This window comes from Neolamprologus multifasciatus, chromosome 8 (assembly GCF_963576455.1).
Source record: "Neolamprologus multifasciatus chromosome 8, fNeoMul1.2, whole genome shotgun sequence".
Taxonomy (NCBI): Eukaryota; Metazoa; Chordata; class Actinopteri; order Cichliformes; family Cichlidae; genus Neolamprologus; species Neolamprologus multifasciatus.
In genome coordinates this window covers 28,126,300-28,144,345 of record NC_140446.1, presented here as the reverse complement: position 1 = coordinate 28,144,345, position 18,046 = coordinate 28,126,300, and the positions used below count along the sequence as shown (strand labels likewise).

The 18,046-nt window shown below is 43.2% G+C and overlaps 1 protein-coding gene and 1 long non-coding RNA gene across 2 annotated transcripts in view; one reads left to right on the top strand and one right to left on the bottom strand.

Annotated features, from left to right (window-relative positions):
- Positions 1-18,046, bottom strand: part of LOC146513266 (uncharacterized) — a 242,356-nt gene that overhangs the window by 16,026 nt on the left and 208,284 nt on the right. The window lies entirely within an intron of this gene.
- Positions 12,690-17,988, top strand: ube2d1b (ubiquitin-conjugating enzyme E2D 1b). Its single transcript, XM_085171393.1, has 7 exons — positions 12,690-12,904; positions 13,636-13,699; positions 14,384-14,415; positions 14,695-14,772; positions 15,923-16,028; positions 16,188-16,281; positions 16,368-17,988. The coding sequence occupies exons 1-7, from the start codon at positions 12,881-12,883 to the stop codon at positions 16,411-16,413; spliced, it is 444 nt and encodes a 147-aa protein (XP_085027519.1). The 5' UTR covers positions 12,690-12,880; the 3' UTR covers positions 16,414-17,988.

Sequence of the window (18,046 nt, the reverse complement as noted above, 5' to 3'; positions counted from 1 at the left end):
CTTGCCAGTACTGTCGCAAAACCATCAGTTTTCATCCATGAACGACAGCACGTGCCTTCATTTGCATTTTCCACGAAATACATTTTACTGTTACGTGACTAAATATAAAAAGCGTGTCAGTGTTTCGGTTACAATCAGATATTACTGAGAGTCTAATAATAAACTGTATTTGTATAACCCCAAAATAGAACGTGGTTTGAAGAAGACAGTACAAAAGATCAAAATCACAATAAAAAATAGACTCACATAAAACCTGAACAAATCTGAAGTGAAAATAATGGGGCAGAGAAAACGAACTGTATAAAATAATATGCCTTTAGCTTAAATAAGCCAGTAATGACATGAGATACACTTTATTTGGGCACAGCAAACATATAACAAGTAGTTTGAACACGTGATGAGCAGCAGTGTGGCTTCATGCTGAGAAAGAGCACTACAGATGTGATGTTTATTATAGAGGAGGTCAGAAAGAGCTTCACTGTGTCTGTGTGGATGTGCATGAGGAGGCCAGGAGTGGCACAGATGTATGTGAGGGTGGTGCCAGAGAGACAGTGGTGAGGTGTTCACATGGGTCGTGGGACCACACCTGGGATCTGCTCTGAGCTCCTTCCTCTTTGCACAGACTGTCAGATTAGGTCAGGCAGGCGTCTCTGTGGACTATGATGTTTGCAGGTGACATTATGATCCGTAGGGAGAGGTGGAAGAGCGTCCAGAGAGGTGGAGGTACGCTCTGGAGAGAAGAAGAATGAAAGTCAGAATGCACGTGCAGTGGAGAGTCATCAGAGCTGTGACAGCGCAGTCATGAAACACCAAACATATAAAGGCTTGTTTACGTCACGTAGCCCTGCTCTGAAACACTGACATAGATGTAACTCTGTCTGTGAAGCTGGGTTTAAGAAATAAGTGTTTAAAGTTTATCTCCTGTAAGTACAACATGTTATCTCACCAGGTTGGTGACTTATATTAGCTTATGTTAGCTAACTAATGACAGAATCGATAACCCAGTGGAAAATAATGACACTAAAACTACACATCAGTTTAAGGGATCACCTTTACGCTGCCTCTGGCTGCAACAATGGGTTTTATGTTCACTCTCTGTGTCCTTAGCAGTAAGTGGATCTTTGCTATTTGGCTAGCTGTACTGAAAGGGGAAGATTCACCTGCAAGCTGTAATGTCCACGTTTGTAAAGCAAACTTATAAATGACAACTGTGTGGAGGAGAGAACAGATGAGTTGCTTAAGGTATAAAAGATTTAATGTATTTGTCCTTGTCCCAGTGGAGCTCCATCAGTCTGTCAGAGAAGGTCCTCTGCTGCCTGCTGTAAGTGGTGCAGAGGGTGGTCGAAAGCTTGCATGACCTCCTCTCCACCACAGCTTCAAATGTTTCCAGCGTGCAGCCAGTCACATGAACACATAGCGATCACTTCATTCTGTCTGTAGGTGTCACCAGCTATGATGCTGTTCCCAGCAGAGCCTCTGTGCTGGTCTTAGCCTGTTGTCATTATGCCACATCAGCATCCTGCCTCAGGATGGACACGATTTGTCCTCTTCTTTCTGAAGTCAGTCACCATTCTTGCAGGTGGAGACACACATCACTGTGGAGCTCCTGTCCTGACAGAGCTCTGCCCACTCTCACATTCTCAGATTGTCTGTTAGGTAGTCAGTAACCCATGAGAAGGTGGACGTGTTTGCTGACACTTCCTGTAGCTTATTCTTCAACAGCAGCGGCTGGATCACATTAAATGGATTTGATAAATGAAAGAATGTGATCCTCCATCATGCAGTTACTCGTTTGTTTCTAACATGTAGACAGGAGTCAGATCTCTGCAGCTCCCAGATTTAACTCAAACTACAGGAGGAGAGAAATACAGGTTAAGTAAAACAAGCAGGGTGTCTTATAAAATGCTCAATCAATTAATTTAATAATTAACTCTATGGAGAAACAAAGTTAAATAAGTCAAATAAAATGTTGGTGTGACCACTCTGTAGGTTTACAATACAATACAGCTTTATTTATATAGCACATTTAAAACCAGAGGTCCAGTGAAAGCAGTAGCAAAATATAAATGCAAATAAGCTAGCAGGTGGAGAGCATTGATTAACCAAGCATAAGCAGATATCAAAATAAAACTTCAAAAGTAAAATCAGTGAAAACATTGTTCAACAAAACAGAAGAAAGGGGCTTGCATAAGAGTCATACTCTAAGTAGCCAGGAAGGCTAAACCAAATAGATACGTTTTCAATCCAGATTTAAAGTCTGCATTGAGTCAGATGTGCAAATAGCTTGTAGGAGGTTGTTCCAGAGGTTAGGTGCAACTGAGGGGAAAGCACAGTCACCTCTGGTCTTCAGCCGTGAACAAGGTTGCACCAATTGGTCCGATGATCTCAGTGCGCTACTAGGAATATACAGGCTGAGAAGATCAGTAAGATAGCTAGGCACGGTATTATTTATGATTTTAAAAGTAAGCAATAAGATTTTAAAATCAATGTGATATTTAATGGGAGCCAGTGTAGATCAGAGAGAATTGGGGTAATAGACCCAAACCTACCAGTACTGGTTAAGAGGCGTGCCGCAGTGTTTTGAGCAAGTTGCAGTCTATGAAGAAGGGCAGATTGGACACCAGTGTATAGGGAGTTGCAGTAGTCTAATGTGACAAAGGCATGGATACGCTTTCAAAGATCCTCACGTGGTAAGTATGGTTTGGCTTTAGAGATTAGACGTAGTTGGTCAAAACTAGATTTAACTACAGAGGACGCATGTTTGTCAAGCTTAAAGCACGGCGGCTTGTTCGTGACAGAGACTCTGAGTTTGGACATTTGTCCTGCTGTAAAATGAATTTGGGAGAAATTCTTTTCTAATCACTCTGAGGAGTTCCTGGCATTGGTGTTAGTTTGGGTGTGTTCATATTTGTTGTTTTTGGTCTCACTAAGCTCCTTTTTTCCGTCTTCTCTTTCTCCTTATCACCCAGCCAATCACAGCAGCTCGCTGCCCCTCCCTGAGCATGGTTACACTCCTGTTTTATCTACTGCAAAGGGAGCTTTTCCAGCCCAGATTTGCCATCTGCTGCTCACAGCAGATCATCTGATTGATGGGATTTCTCTCTAATATTCCTGGGTTGATACATAAAGCACCTTGACATGGCTCCTGTGAACTAGTGCTATATCAGTATAGTTGAAATTGGTGTGGGGTGGCTGAGGCAGTAGATACTCAAACTGTTTAGGGGGCAATATCAGTGGCAGGAAAGTTTCTTTTCCACTGACATTCCTGATCCACATGCAATTCCACTGAAAATGGTTTTAATGCCAAAAAGAAACAAGAAAAAAGCCAATGTTACCTGATGTTTATGGAGAATTGTTCACCTCCAGACTGTACAAAGCTAGGATAAAGGTGGAATCCACTGATTTAATGTCTGCTACTCTTGATGTGACCTAGAACTGACTGTGAACACTACAGCTTCTCTGCACCAGTTAAACATAGAGTATTACTGCAAACTTTATCACAGTACTGCAAACTGACCGGTGTAGCGTGCACTAACCTGCGGAGAGCCTCGAAGGAAGAGCCCATCCACCCTTCAGACAAAGCTCATTTACGCCACATGTATCCACTGTGTTGTTCTTTTGGTCACTCCTCAAAGCTTGTTACGATAGGTGAGTGTAGGGACGTAGATCGACCGGTAAATCGGGAGCTTCGCTTTTACGCTCAGCTCTCTCTTCACCACGGCCGACCGGTACAGCGTCTGCACCACTGCAGCTGCAGCACCAATCTACCTCTTAATCTCCTGCTCCCCTCACTTGTCCACAAGACTCCGAGATACTCTTCCACTTGGGGAAGCAACTCGTCCCTGACCCAGAGTGGGCACTCCACCCTTTTCGAGTTGAGGACCATGGCCTCAGACTTGGAGGTGCCTCGATTCTCGATACACCCCTTCAAACTTGACTGCGAACTGCTCCAGTGTAAGCTGTAGGCCACCACCTGATGATATCAACAGAGCCACATCTATTCAATTCAATTCAATTCAATTTTATTTATATAGCGCTAAATCACAACAAAAGTCGCCTCAAGGCGCTTCATAGATACAGAGAAAAGCCCAACAATCATATGACCCCCTATGAGCAGCACTTTGGCGACAGTGGGAAGGAAAAACTCCCTTTTAACAGGAAGAAACCTCCAGCAGAACCAGGCTCAGGGAGGGGCGGGGCCATCTGCTGCGACCGGTTGGGGTGAGAGAAGGAAGACAGGATAAAAGACATGCTGTGGAAGAGAGACAGGTTAATAACAGATATGATTCAATAGAGATTGAAAATGTGACGTCATTCGAGGGTAAAACCGCAAAGAATTCTGGGAACTCGTGGCAAGAGGTACTAGCGCACGCAGGCTTTCAATTGAAATCAGTTACACAGCGATAAAAAGAAACAAAAAACTGTCAAGAAGCTGTTGTATTATTAACTGCAATAGCCGGTCGCATGACAGCCACGGGAAGCCGACGGGTAAAGAGATCGTTTTTTTTTATCGGATTACGTCGTTGAAGAGAAATTGTTCGAGCCATGTTTCTGAAGTAAAAAGAGGCGACGGATGGCCTGGATTGCAGCCATTCAAAGACCAAATATAACGTCCCAGAACACTCCAGCTCACAGGTTAGTCTGCTCCAAGCATTTCCACAAAGGTCAGTGTTTTGTAGTAGTTAATACGTCATTTTTCATAACATAATTGGTGATATAGGTTACAAGCAAGTCTGGCGCTGAACAGAAATTGTGGCGCTATGCTATCACTAATTGCCCAGTACGATTACAGCATACAATATTATTGTCACTGCTACATTTCTGTAATGCGAACCAGAAATTATTTCCACTACTAATTAATTACCGTTGAGCTCAAAGGTCCTATTAGTAAACGGTTAACGAATGTGTATTTATGAAGACGATTTGTGAGACTGGTAAACTTATGATACATAAGATGGTCTTTCGTTCTACACGGTGCATTTCAAGGTCCTGTACCCATCCGTCGGTAAACTGTACCTGGGCTTGTTGCAGTGACCTGAAGTTACTAAACTTCATGAGTGTATGCACTCACTCCAAGAACCGTATAATTATAAATATGAGCGTGGTGAAAGTTGGGCAGCACGTCTTTTGTCCCTCTGTGTGCTCGTAAGGGTCTAACCCTTTCACTCCTTTGATTTTTTCCTCGTATCTTTTCTTTGCCTTTTCATCAAGTCTGTCTTTGTACGGTCCAGCATTGTTCTCCTTCGTTTTGTACATAACTTTTTTGGGGGGCAAAGAAAAAGCAAGAAGGTACTGGAACCAGAGAATGAACGTTTTGCGGTGCTGCAAATGCTTGCATTTGATGCGGTACTTTGATTGTTTTGCCACGAGTTACCGGCATGCAATGCGCGAAAGTCACGTGGTCTGTCAATCTCTATACAGAGAGGTCTGTTAACACATAGTGAGTGAGAAAGGTGACTGGAAAGGAAAAACTCAATGCATCATGGGAATCCCCCGGCAGCCTACGTAAATGGTAAATGGACTGGTTCTTATATAGCGCTTTTCTACTCATCTGAGCACTCAAAGCGCTTTACACAACTTGTGCATTCACCCATTCACACCCATTCGCACAAGCACATTTCTCTAAGTGCTTTATAGCTAACATTCACACACATTCATACTCCGATGGATGCATCGGAGAGCAATTTGGGGTTAGTATCTTGCCCAAGGATATTTGGCATGCAGACTAGGCGAAGCCAGGAATCGAACCACCAACCTTCCGATCAGTAGATGACCTGCTCTACCACCTGAGCTACAGTCACCCTACGTCTATTGCAGCATAACTAAGGGAGGATTCAGGGTCACCTGGTCCAGCCCTAACTATATGCTTTAGCAAAAAGGAAAGTTTGAAGCCTAATCTTGAAAGTAGAGATAGTGTCTGTCTCCTGAATCCAAACTGGAAGCTGGTTCCACAGAAGAGGGGCCTGAAAACTGAAGGCTCTCCCTCCCATTCTACTTTTAAATACTCTAGGAACAACAAGTAGGCCTGCAGAGCGAGAGCGAAGTGCTCTAATAGGGTGATATGGTACTACAAGGTCATTAAGATAAGATGGGGCCTGATTATTTAAGACCTTGTATGTGAGGAGCAGGATTTTGAATTCAATTCTGGATTTAACAGGAAGCCAATGAAGGGAAGCCAAAACAGGAGAAATCTGCTCTCTCTTTCTAGTCCCTGTCAGGACTCTTGCTGCAGCTTTTTGGATTAGCTGAAGGCTTTTCAGTGAGTTTTTTGGACATCCTGATAATAATGAATTGCAGTAGTCCAGCCTGGAAGTAATAAATGCATGAACTAGTTTTTCAGCGTCACTCTGAGACAGGATATTTCTAATTTTAGAGATGTTGCGCAAATGGAAGAACGCAGTCTTACATATTTGTTTAATATGTGCGTTGAAGGACATATCCTGGTCAAAAATGACTCCAAGGTTCCTCACAGTGTTACTGGAGGCCAAGGTAATGACATCCAGAGTAAGAATCTGGTTAGATACCATATTTCTAAGCTTTTCAGCGCCGAGTACAATGACCTCAGTTTTATCTGAGTTAAGAAGCAGAAAGTTAGTGGCCATCCAGGTCTTTATGTCTTTAAGACATTCCTGCAGTTTAACTAATTGGTGTGTGTTATCTGGCTTCATGGACAGATAGAGCTGGGTGTCATCTGCATAGCAGTGAAAATGTATGCTATGTCTTCTAATGATGCTGCCTAGGGGAAGCATGTATAATGTAAACAGAATTGGTCCTAGCACTGAACCCTGTGGAACTCCATAATTAACCTCAGTGTGTGAAGAGGACTCTCCATTTACATGCACAAATTGGAGTCTATTAGATAGATAAGATACAAACCACTGCAGTGCAGTACCTGTAATACCTACAGCATGTTCTAATCGCTCTAATAGGATATTATGGTCAACAGTATCGAATGCTGCACTAAGGTCAAGAAGGACAAGCACAGAGATGAGTCCACTGTCAGAGGCCATAAGAAGATCATTTGTAACCTTCACTAAAGCTGTTTCTGTGCTGTGATGAACTCTGAAACCTGACTGAAACTCTTCAAATAAACCATTCCTCTGCAGATGATCTGTTAGCTGTTTGACAACTACTCTTTCAAGGATTTTTGATATGAAAGGAAGGTTGGAGATTGGCCTATAATTAGCTAAGACTGCTGGGTCTAGAGATGGCTTTTTGAGTAAAGGTTTAACTGCAGCCACCTTGAAGGCCTGTGGTACATAGCCGATTATTAGAGATAGGTTGATCATATATAAGATCGAAGAATTAATCAATGGCAGGACTTCTTTGAGCAGTTTTGTAGGAATGGGGTCTAAAAGACACGTTGATGGTTTGGAGGAAGTAATTATTGAAGTTAACTCAGAAAGATCGATTGGAGAAAAAGAGTCTAACTTAACATCAATGGAACTAAGAGTAGCTGTAGATAATATTACATCTGTGGGATGATTATTGGTAATTTTTTCTCTAATGATAAAAATTCTATTTGTGAAGAAGTTCATGAAGTCATCACTAGTTAACATTAAAGGGATGGTTGGCTCAAAAGAGCTCTGACTTTTTGTCAGCCTGGCTACAGAGCTGAAGAGAAACCTGGGGTTGTTCTTATTTTCTTCAATCAGTGATGAGTAGTAAGCTGTTATGGCTTTGCGGAGGGCTTTCTTATAAAGCAACAAACTATTTCTCCAGGCTAAGTGATGATCCTCTAAATTTGTGACACGCCATTTCCTCTCCAGATTACGAGTCATCTGCTTTAGGGTACGTGTTTGAGAATTATACCACGGGGTCAGGTACTTCTGATTAGAGACCTTAGTTTTCACTGGAGCTACAGTATCCAGAGTCGTACGTAGTGAGGAGGTGAAATTATTAACAAGATAATCGACCTCTGTTGGGGTAGCGTTCAGATAGCTGCTCTGCTCTGTGTTGGTACAGGGCATTGACGATGATAACAGTGGCTGGATTATATTCTTAAACTTAGTTACAGCGCTTTCAGAAAGACATCTACTTTGATAAAGTCCACTCTCCACTGCTGCGTAATCAATTATTGTAAATGTAAATGTTATCAAGAAATGATCAGACAGGAGAGGGTTTTCAGGAAACACTGTTAAATGTTCAGTTTCTATGCCATATGTTAAAACAAGATCTAGAGTGTGATTAAAGTGGTGGGTGGGATCTTTTACATTTTGAGAGAAACCAATTGAGTCTAACAACAAATTAAATGCCATGTTGAGGCTGTCATTTTTAGCATCTACATGGATGTTAAAATCACCCACAATAATTATTTTATCTGAGCTCAGAACTAAATTAGATATAAAGTCTGAGAAATCAGACAGAAACTCTGTGTAAGGCCCAGGTGGACGATAGATGATAACAAGTAAGACTGGTTTCTGAGTTTCACAGCTGGGGTGGACAATGTTAAGCATCAGGCTTTCAAATGAATTAAAAGTCTGTCTTGGTCTTTCATTAATTAGTAGACTGGTGTGAAAAATTGCTGCCACACCGCCCCCTCGACCTGTGCTTTGAGACTTCTGGTAGTTAGAATGACTCGGGGGTGTTGATTCATTTAAACTAACATAATCATCCTGCTGCAACCAGGTTTCTGTAAGGCAGAGTAAATCAATTTGTTGATCAATTATTAAGTCATGTACTAACAGAGACTTGGAGGAGAGAGACCTAATATTTAATAATCCACATTTCACTGTTTTACTGTTTGGTTCAGATGTGGAAGGGTTAGGGAAGGGTGTGGTCTCAGAGACGAGTGTCTGAGACCACCCAAGTGGAAGCCTTCTGCCACTAGAAATCCTGTCCATGTTGAAGAACACCCACCAGGAACAAGTTTGACTTCTTACCGGCTATGTGGACCAAGCTCTTGCAATGGTTGTATAAGGATCCAATGGATGGTAGCAACAGTCCAGACACCCCTTTCTCCCAAAGCACTTCCCACAGAATACTCCAACCTGAACAATCAAATGTCCTCTCCATCTCGACAAAACACATGTAGGCTGGTTGGGCAAACTCCCACGCACCCTGAAGTATCGTCAAGAGGATAAAGAGCTGCTCCAGTGTCCGTGACCTGGATGAAAACCTGGATTGCTCCTCCTGTATCTGAGGTTTGACTAACAGACGGACTCTCATTTCCAGCACCCAGACATAGACTTTTCCGGGGAGGCTAAAGAGTGTGATTCCCATTGTGGCGGGGCGTGGTCTGCGGAGCCGCTGCAGGGGAGGTGGATGCACCTGAGCGGGATCCACAATCACGCCTCGCTCGGACCGATGTCATGTTTGTTGTTGATGTGTGTGGCTGCAAGCTGCAGCTGGGTATTGTGTATAGCAACCATGAGAGAATAAAAGATGATGCTGAAAAGCATAAAAATGTGGACAGGTCTGTCGTCTGATGATTACGGTGGTGCCGAAACCCAGGAGGGCACAGCAGACCAGGGATGGAGCTGGTGGGTGCAGCGGGAGCAGGCCGCAGTGTCTCGCAGCCAGCGGGAAGAACTCCAGGACCGGATCGAGCACCGGATGCAAAGGATTGAGAATCTGGTGGTTCTGATCCGGTCCTGGCCGACACTGCCGACACCCCCACTGGCGTTCCCCGGTGGCGTGGGAGTGGAGGAGGCTCAGACTTTTCCAGTGCCCATGCGGACCCCAAGGGTGCGACCAGCCAGGACGCAGCCTGCCGCCGCTTGCTGCGTTTTGTTTTAAAGTTAAATAATCAGCAGATGAATCCATTATAAATATGAATATTTTTGGTTAATCTGCATCTAATATAAAAACCTACTTTTACAGTTTTGAAGGAGTAATGATACAATAAGGATATAATAGAGACTTACAGTCACAGGGGGTATTTTTTCTGCAGTGAGTAAAACTGTAAAACATTTACAATACTATTATTATTATGTATAATACTTGTATTTAAAGTAACACTTTGAATGCAGGACTTGTATTAGATGATTGTTTCAGCGCTGTCAGTACGTCGGCTACAGTATCACACGTCTTCTAGTTTGTGTCTGTAGTTTGCGATGGTTTTATACAACTTCAGTACATTTGTGGCTTTGGAGAATCGAAACAACATCGTCTTTTTGTGCTCAGAGTGGGAGAAAGTATGAGGCTTTTTCTTTCCTTGGCACACAACCTGTAAAAAGCCAGTAAGTCATGAAATATCTGAGGGTTTAACATCGTCGCTGTCTTTCTTGAGAAAGAGAAGGAAAAAGATTTTGTGCATCTTCCTGTATAATTTCAGAGGGTCCCAATCATGCTGACAATTACCCGTATCAGTTGGAAAGTTCATGTTATCGCTGTAATTGGCCCCAAATTTCCTAAACATGAATACTGGGATCAGTAAACAGATAACAGTTTAAGAAATGCAGGCCAGGCTCTTGGTAATGGCACCATGAGAGTGTTTATGCTGTAGGCTTACATAACGTCTCTAATTTAGCATCATTTCGTGTCCATCAACACAGAGGCCCAAGTGGGTTTATTCATCGGGTTCCTGTAACTTCAATATAAAAAATGACCCTTGTGTTCGCATATTACACAGCGTCGAGGTTAAAGATGTTTTAACTAATGTAGACTGAAGAGAAAGACTGAAGCAGTGAGTCAATGCTAAATACTGAAGCCAGGCACAAAGAAGATATTTGAGCATTACACACTTTGGTGGCCTGCGGAGGAAGAACCCCCTTTGAACAGGACGACCTTTGGCAGAACCAGGCTCAAGGGCGCCGTTAATGTCTTTCTACTGGCTGCTGGCCAGGAGCATGCTCAGTGAGATTACCTAAATGTACCACCGAGCCACACAGTGCTCCAGCTCCTCCAGGCTGCAGAATTTACACCCTTTGGCACATCCTTTAACAAATAACAGTTTTACAGTTTAGAGTAAAATGTCATTCATATATATCTGTAATATCTGGATATATATTTGTAATTTTGTAATATATTGTATTATTTAATTGAGTTCAGTCAGTTCTTAATGTCTTGGAGTGACTGTGACCACATAGTTTCCTCAGGGTTAATAAAGTATTCTGATTCTGAAGACAGCAAAACACGAGGAAAATAAATCAAAGTAAATCAGGAAATGGTGAGAGAAGTGCAGGAAACACAGTCACAGACTGAACAAGAATCCGGGGACACATGTCATAAATACAAACAGTAACCACAACCAAAATACAACAAGGTCCAAGGACACAGGATGCTAAGGTGTGAGGAAAATCTCCCCCAAAAGGCAAGAGCTAAACGAAAACGTTGATGTTTGATGTTTTTATTACAACGTGCTGATGTCAGCCTGCTATGGCAACATGTTATGTGTTGTTCTGCTCTTTCCAAACCTTTCATACAATGTGTCTCTGATAAGTTTTTTTAAATGAAAAAAGTTACCATAAAACCTACGTACTCATATCCCACAAGGTCTAGAACTTTAGTGTGAAGTTCCATAAAGAAATCCTGGGTAATACAGTGTTTTTGCTGAGTGTGAGGGTTCTACCAGCACACTACACTGGAAAATGATATCTTGAAAACTGTGGATGCTAGACTGCTCACAAACAGACAAATGGAGCTGATTACACACTCCCTCCCTTCAGGGGGAGAATAAAAGGAAGAACAAAGCAACCCAATGGAGAACACCTGGTAATAAACAAGACTCCAATATAAAACCCTGGGACTGTTGTGATTTAACTATACAAAGAAATTCAAAGTGAAATCATTGCATCAAGACATCACTGGACACTTTATTAGATACACCTTTCTTATAACGGGTCAGACCCCCTTTGGCCTTCAGAGCTGCCTTAAACCTTTGCAGCATAGATCCATCAGGGTGCTGCAGCTGTGGCGCGGCTGTAGATGTGTTGGGTGCACATCCATGATGTGAAAATTCCTCCACATGTCAGAGGTTCTGTTTGATCTGGGGACTGTTGGAGATTTTGAGTGAACACATTGTTATGTTCAAGGAACTATATTCAGGTTTCAGAGGATTTGAGCTCACGGTTTGTTATCCTGCTCGACGAGCCAAGACTGGTAAATTGCAGTCGTAAAAGGAGGCACAGACAATGAGCCTGTAGCCTCAGTTTCCTGCTCTTACAGACGTGGCGCTTGGTGTGGTTTTCTGCCGCTGTAGGCCACTTTAAGGTTTGATCAGGTCTTCTGATGACCTGGTTTGTAAATGGTTGTGTGGGGAAAGTTCCAATAGATCAGCAGTTTTTGAAATACTAAGACCAGCCCATCTAACACCATCACCGTCTTTCTCATTCTGATGCTCGCTTTGAACTTCACCAGGTTGTCTCCATCATGTATACGTGCCTAAATACATTGGATTGTTATTCTAGGATTATACGATTAGCTGATTAGATGTTTGTGTTATGGAGAGGTGTACCTAATGAAATGCCCAGTGAGTGTATGTAAAGAAACGTAACTAAATAACAGTCCTCCAGCAAATAAACTTTGTTTTAAATACAATTAGATTTCATCACATGATGAAGGTGAAAGCCGTATATGGTTGGAACTGTGGGATGTTTCTGATTTCTGAACAACAAGAAAAACGAGTGTAGTGGATTAAAAAGATGAAGCATTGAAAGGCAAGAACTAAAGGTACCTCAGACACTTCCGTATAGCAGTTAAATAAGGGTTATTTCTGAGATACAAGCATAGCGCACATTCAGAACTACATTTCCCGTGATCCACTTCGAGGGGACGACCGTAAACAGAAGAAAGCGGAAACAAAAGAGGTTTTTATAAAAACAAACACATCCCGGCTGTCGAAGTACTCAGGGAACAAACTACAACCATTGACTTGGCCAGCAATAATCCTACAAACACGAGCGAGGAGTGAGCACAGGAGCGGACCGCGTCAGCTAGCATGGCACTGAAAAGAATACAGAAGGTAAGTTTAACAAGCTAGCTTTGGTTGCCAGCTAAAGATAGCACAGCAGAGGCTAACGATAGGATTTATTTTTCGCTAAAGGTGTATTCATACAGATCTTATCCTCCCCCCGCTTTGAAACAACTCCGTTCAAACTTCGTCACATTTTTGATAATAATGGGGCCGCTGACATATCTTCTAACGGACGAAGCAGGCTGACATATTCAAAGTTTCATGCTAGCTCGCTAACAAATGACCAAAGAGCGTAGTTAGCTCATTAACTACCCTCTTTGTGCCCTCCATGTTAGCCTGTCTCTGTGTCAGAAGCTGTGCTGTCCAGCTTGTAGTGAGGGCTGGGACTGCAGTGACCAGGGAAGTTTGCACGGAGTTCATTTCGGTTCTCTGTAGTGTGGACAAGTTCACTTCCTTTGTGGACTGTTGAGGGCGCACGGAGAGGACTACCAGTCATAATGGAAAAGTGAAATAACACGTTAGACGAGCTCCTCGAAGGCTTGACAGGACTTATAATAACTACATATAACAGTGATGGTTTGTTTCGGTGGTCCGCACTGTCGAAACAAAGTCACACACAAGCATTAACGGCCTAGTGGGGACTGTAGCGATACCTGGATGGTATTTTCCATTAATGACGAAAAAGATTTCTGCATTTCCAGCTGATTCACATTAAAACTGCCGTGTCACGTGATGCTCAGTCAAACCTCTCACAGGCTGGTTTGTGTTATGTTGACCAGGAGCTGCAGGACCTGCAGAGAGACCCTCCCGCACAGTGCTCGGCTGGACCAGTGGGCGATGACAGTGAGTTCACATCCTGCATGTCGGCCTTGACACTCTTCATAGTTCCTCAATGTGTCATTCTACGTTTTATCTTAACAATCTAAAGCAAAACATAAATAAGAAGATTTTTTTATTTATTTATTTTTTGGTAGGGTCAGTTATAAAAAAAGAGCGGTGGAAGAACGAGTCAAGTAGATATCAGAAGAAAATGTTTCATTTGGCTAAAGAAGGGTCCTGAAAGATTTACTAGGAAGCTCTGCAGAGAGGTCAGACTAGCTTCTAGAAAGCCGGACCTCTGCCGAAGGCTGGAACGCCATCCTGATCGCCTGAAAGTGACTGTATGCGTGCGCCCTATGCTGTTTCACAGGGAGAACACCCCAGGGCTGGACTGTGGTGCTGTGACCAATTTAAAATTGAATGGACAGCCAGGGGTTCTCCAAAGAGTTAACTATGAGCTGTTCCATAGGTTATCTTTTAACTGGGAAATGGGAGCGACGGCTGTTAGTCACCCTGTAATCAGCCAGTTAGAGTAAGGCTGATGACAAAGCACAGCTGTCTGTCTTTTGTGGACACAGTACACAGTGTGCACTGAGCTCTGTACACACAGCATGTGTAACGTGATGGATGATGGCCTCTGATCATTGTGTTGGTTGAATGTACAGCTTGCGTTCTTATATGTGCCTCTGTTTTGTTTCTTGCTCCTAGTGTTTCACTGGCAGGCAACAATAATGGGCCCGGTGAGTGTCACGCTGAGCCGTTTGCTTCTTCTTCTCTCATAATGTTTCCTGCACTAAAATGCATCAGAAATAATGAGCAATACTTTATTTACACCATATTTGGGGCATTTCTTTGTTACAGCGTTGAAATTATTGTCATATAGAAAAATAAATAAATATAGACAAATGAGAAGTGGTACCAAGCAGTTTGTTCGTCTGGGCTGAAGGTGGCAGGAGTGAGCCGACTGATTCCACCTGAATCTTTTCACTGTTGTGTTGACAGAAGTGTTTTCTTGTCAGGGTGACAGTCCGTACCAAGGAGGAGTTTTCTTTCTCACAATTCACTTTCCTACTGACTACCCGTTCAAGCCACCAAAGGTAAGAGCCCCAAGCTTTTCTCCTGTCACGCTGCTAGAGCTCCTGTCTCACAGAGCTGACGACTTGCATCACTGTGTCACATTTCATACATACACAGCAACACATCCACACGCCCTCTTAACCACTTATCCGTTTTAAGGTCATACGAGGCAGGAAAGGAAGTGAGATGGTGTGAGGGGCAGACTACACCCTGGACGGGTCACTAGTCTGTCACACAGCTAGTCTAGGGTCACCAGTTAGTATTAGTACAGGGTGACTGTGCAAACACACACAGGAAGAACTACAGACGCAGTGTGTTATTACTGCAGTCAGAGTTACAGAGGGCGGTGGCGGCCTGCTTGGAAGATAAACTGTTCACTTTTGTCCTGAGACATTCTGTCCTACTAGGAGTGGTCTCTCCTGGACACGTGTACCAGGCTCACTGGCTGATTTGATAAGTAAATAAGGGCGTGTGTTTTGGAAAAATGTTGCTCACTGAGGTGAGACTGGGAGGATCGGTGGTTGGACACCTGAATAAAGCTCTTTAAGCAGGTTCTCCACACATGAACTAATCCTGATGCCAAAAGAAAAGTCTGACAAACAAAAAGACTAAACTTAACCGGGGACAGCAAGTGTGGCTTTTAAATCAAACAGGAAGTGACTGAAGTGCAGGCTTTAAGCTGTAATTCAAAGGGTTTAACAAAAGTTTGACATTAACAGGATCCCAGGACGTCTCCTGGTCTTTAACTGCTCTGCTTGTTTGTGTGTATGTGTGCATGTACGTTTGCCGTCAGTGAATGAACAGCTGCTGTGCTTGAGTTTGTCACTTCATGGTCCACTTACTGTTGAGCCTCTGAAAGTCGAGCCTGTGATTTTCAAACAGATAACGTAACGTTGTTGTTCAGCCACTGAATCAAAGCTGAAAATCTGCAAATGTGATTTAAATCCACAACGGTGCCCAGACGCCACACAGGGAGACGTGTTGTGTGTCGCTGTCATGATGTCATGGTGGGTAGTGGACGTTACAGGCTTGGGTTACTTTGGAAACTTTCCTGCTCTTTCATTGGTAGTTGCTTCAGTCGTCTTGACGACGAGGAAGGTGTCACTCAGGAGCTGCTCACTTCAGTTATTCCACTCGCTGTTACTAACGTCATTCGTGTTTTTAATCCAGGTAGCATTTACAACAAAGATTTATCACCCAAATATAAACAGCAACGGCAGCATCTGCTTGGACATCCTGCGGTCACAGTGGTCTCCAGCACTGACGGTGTCTAAAGGTAATCACATGTGTGTGTCGTCTGTGTTTTAAAACGTGACCTCTGCTCCCACACAGCGTCACGTCTGCCCCGTGTTCACTGAAGTGTGTCGTCTCTACACACTGGACAATGAAACTGTCCTCAGCTCACTGATGGAATCCTTTCACCTGTTTTTTGCAGTTTTATTGTCCATATGTTCATTGCTGTGTGATCCAAACCCAGACGACCCCTTGGTGCCTGACATAGCTCACATCTACAAGAACGACAAAGACAAGTGAATACACACACGCATGCTAACGTCTTTAGTAAAGCGAGTGTGTCTGATGTTGTCATCGATTTGTGTCTTTTCTCTCTTCTCAGATACAACAAACTAGCAAAAGAATGGACCCAGAAGTACGCCATGTGAAGACGACGAGCACAACGCAAAGACGACAGGCTGACATTTAGTTTCTTTCTTTTCCATCTGTTTTTAAAGTCAACACGCACTGAAATTATAGTACGAACTCATCGAATAATCCTACTTAACTTCCACCAAACTGAACTGTTGTCATCGTTATTAATCCGAGGCCGATAACATCGACATTACTTTGGGGGGTTGTTTTTTTTTTTCCTGAAAAGAAGCCGGACTCGGAGCAGGCCACAGCCCGCCTGTGCGCACTCAGTGGATACTTGGGCATTTTTAACGTTTGGCATGTTATTATTGCACCACGGACGGTTCATTTGTGACATTTATGATTATTACAGATTGTTTTCTTTCATTTTTAAGTACAAGTATAAAATGAGAGGACAGAAATGCCAAACGGGAACAAGCCCACGTCAGCTGTGCTGTGAACGGAGATCCAGAAGGGCCGCAGCAGGACGTCTTAGGTCGACTCCTGTGTTACTTTACCTAACAATACTTTTGTGTTCCTTACATTATTACTGTAACTGTTGCTGTGTTGATCCAGTCCAGTTGGACACAGCCAATTAAGGCTAATACTTCATTGGCTGCAGAGAGGAGAGATGATGCGAGACACTGTGATGAGGGACAGCGTGGAGCTGCTGGCTGTGCCTGATGTGTGGTTGTTGTTGGCTGCTTCTTTGTCTGAGCTGATGGTGCTGTGGATCTTTCCAGGTTACTACTGAAAACATTCAGTTAGCTATTAGCACCGACCTATTAGCATGTGAGCACCGATAGCAGGACAGTCGCGTCATGTCTCCTTCCTGTCTAATTGTCCCTTACAGCCTCTGTATATGAGCCCCTCGTACAGATCACACAGAATGTAATGCACAGTGTGAGACAATGCAGAAGTATTGCAAAGAATGCAAATCCCTTTTCTGTAATACAGGAAAAAGTCCTGGAAAACTTTGGAGCACGAGCTTCAGGCTCCGTCATCCAACGTTCTGCTTCGTGCATCAGCAGCCAGGAAGAAACACTGAAGGCTGAATGTGAAACATGTACGGCCCTCCAACAGACAACAGTACTGATACTAATATTCTCTTTGCGTCGTCACGTCATCGATGTGCTGGCTTACGGAGGAGTCTCGATGTCGGTGTAGCAGACCAAGCTGATTGAAATGAAACCATGTACTGTGGCAGGGGTCCTGAAAATGGGAGCGATTTCTTATGTGTTGCTGTTTTCTTCTATTGTTGTTATTATTATTGTTATTATTATTGACAACACCTATATTGTATTCAGTCTGTTTGGAATGATTTTTTCTATTTGAATCCAGATTGGAGTCATCACAGTGTGAAGCTCTCATTAAAATGATGTGCTCTCGTCCCCTGATCGTAGCTGTGACGTTGGATTTCCACAGGCACAACAATCAGGCTTCAGCCCAGTGAGAAGCTTTCTTACACTGTCCTCATCAAGCCACACTCCATCGTAACAAAGGCTAAAGACCCTGCTTTTTGTTCCTGTGTAAAGTTTTCTACCTGTGTCTCTGAGGCCCATGTGGCACATTTTGTACTGGATTAAAGAATAGTACCGTTACTATCATGACACGATTGTGTAACTGTGCTTTATGTTGACACGAGCAACACGCTTTGTATGTGGTGCT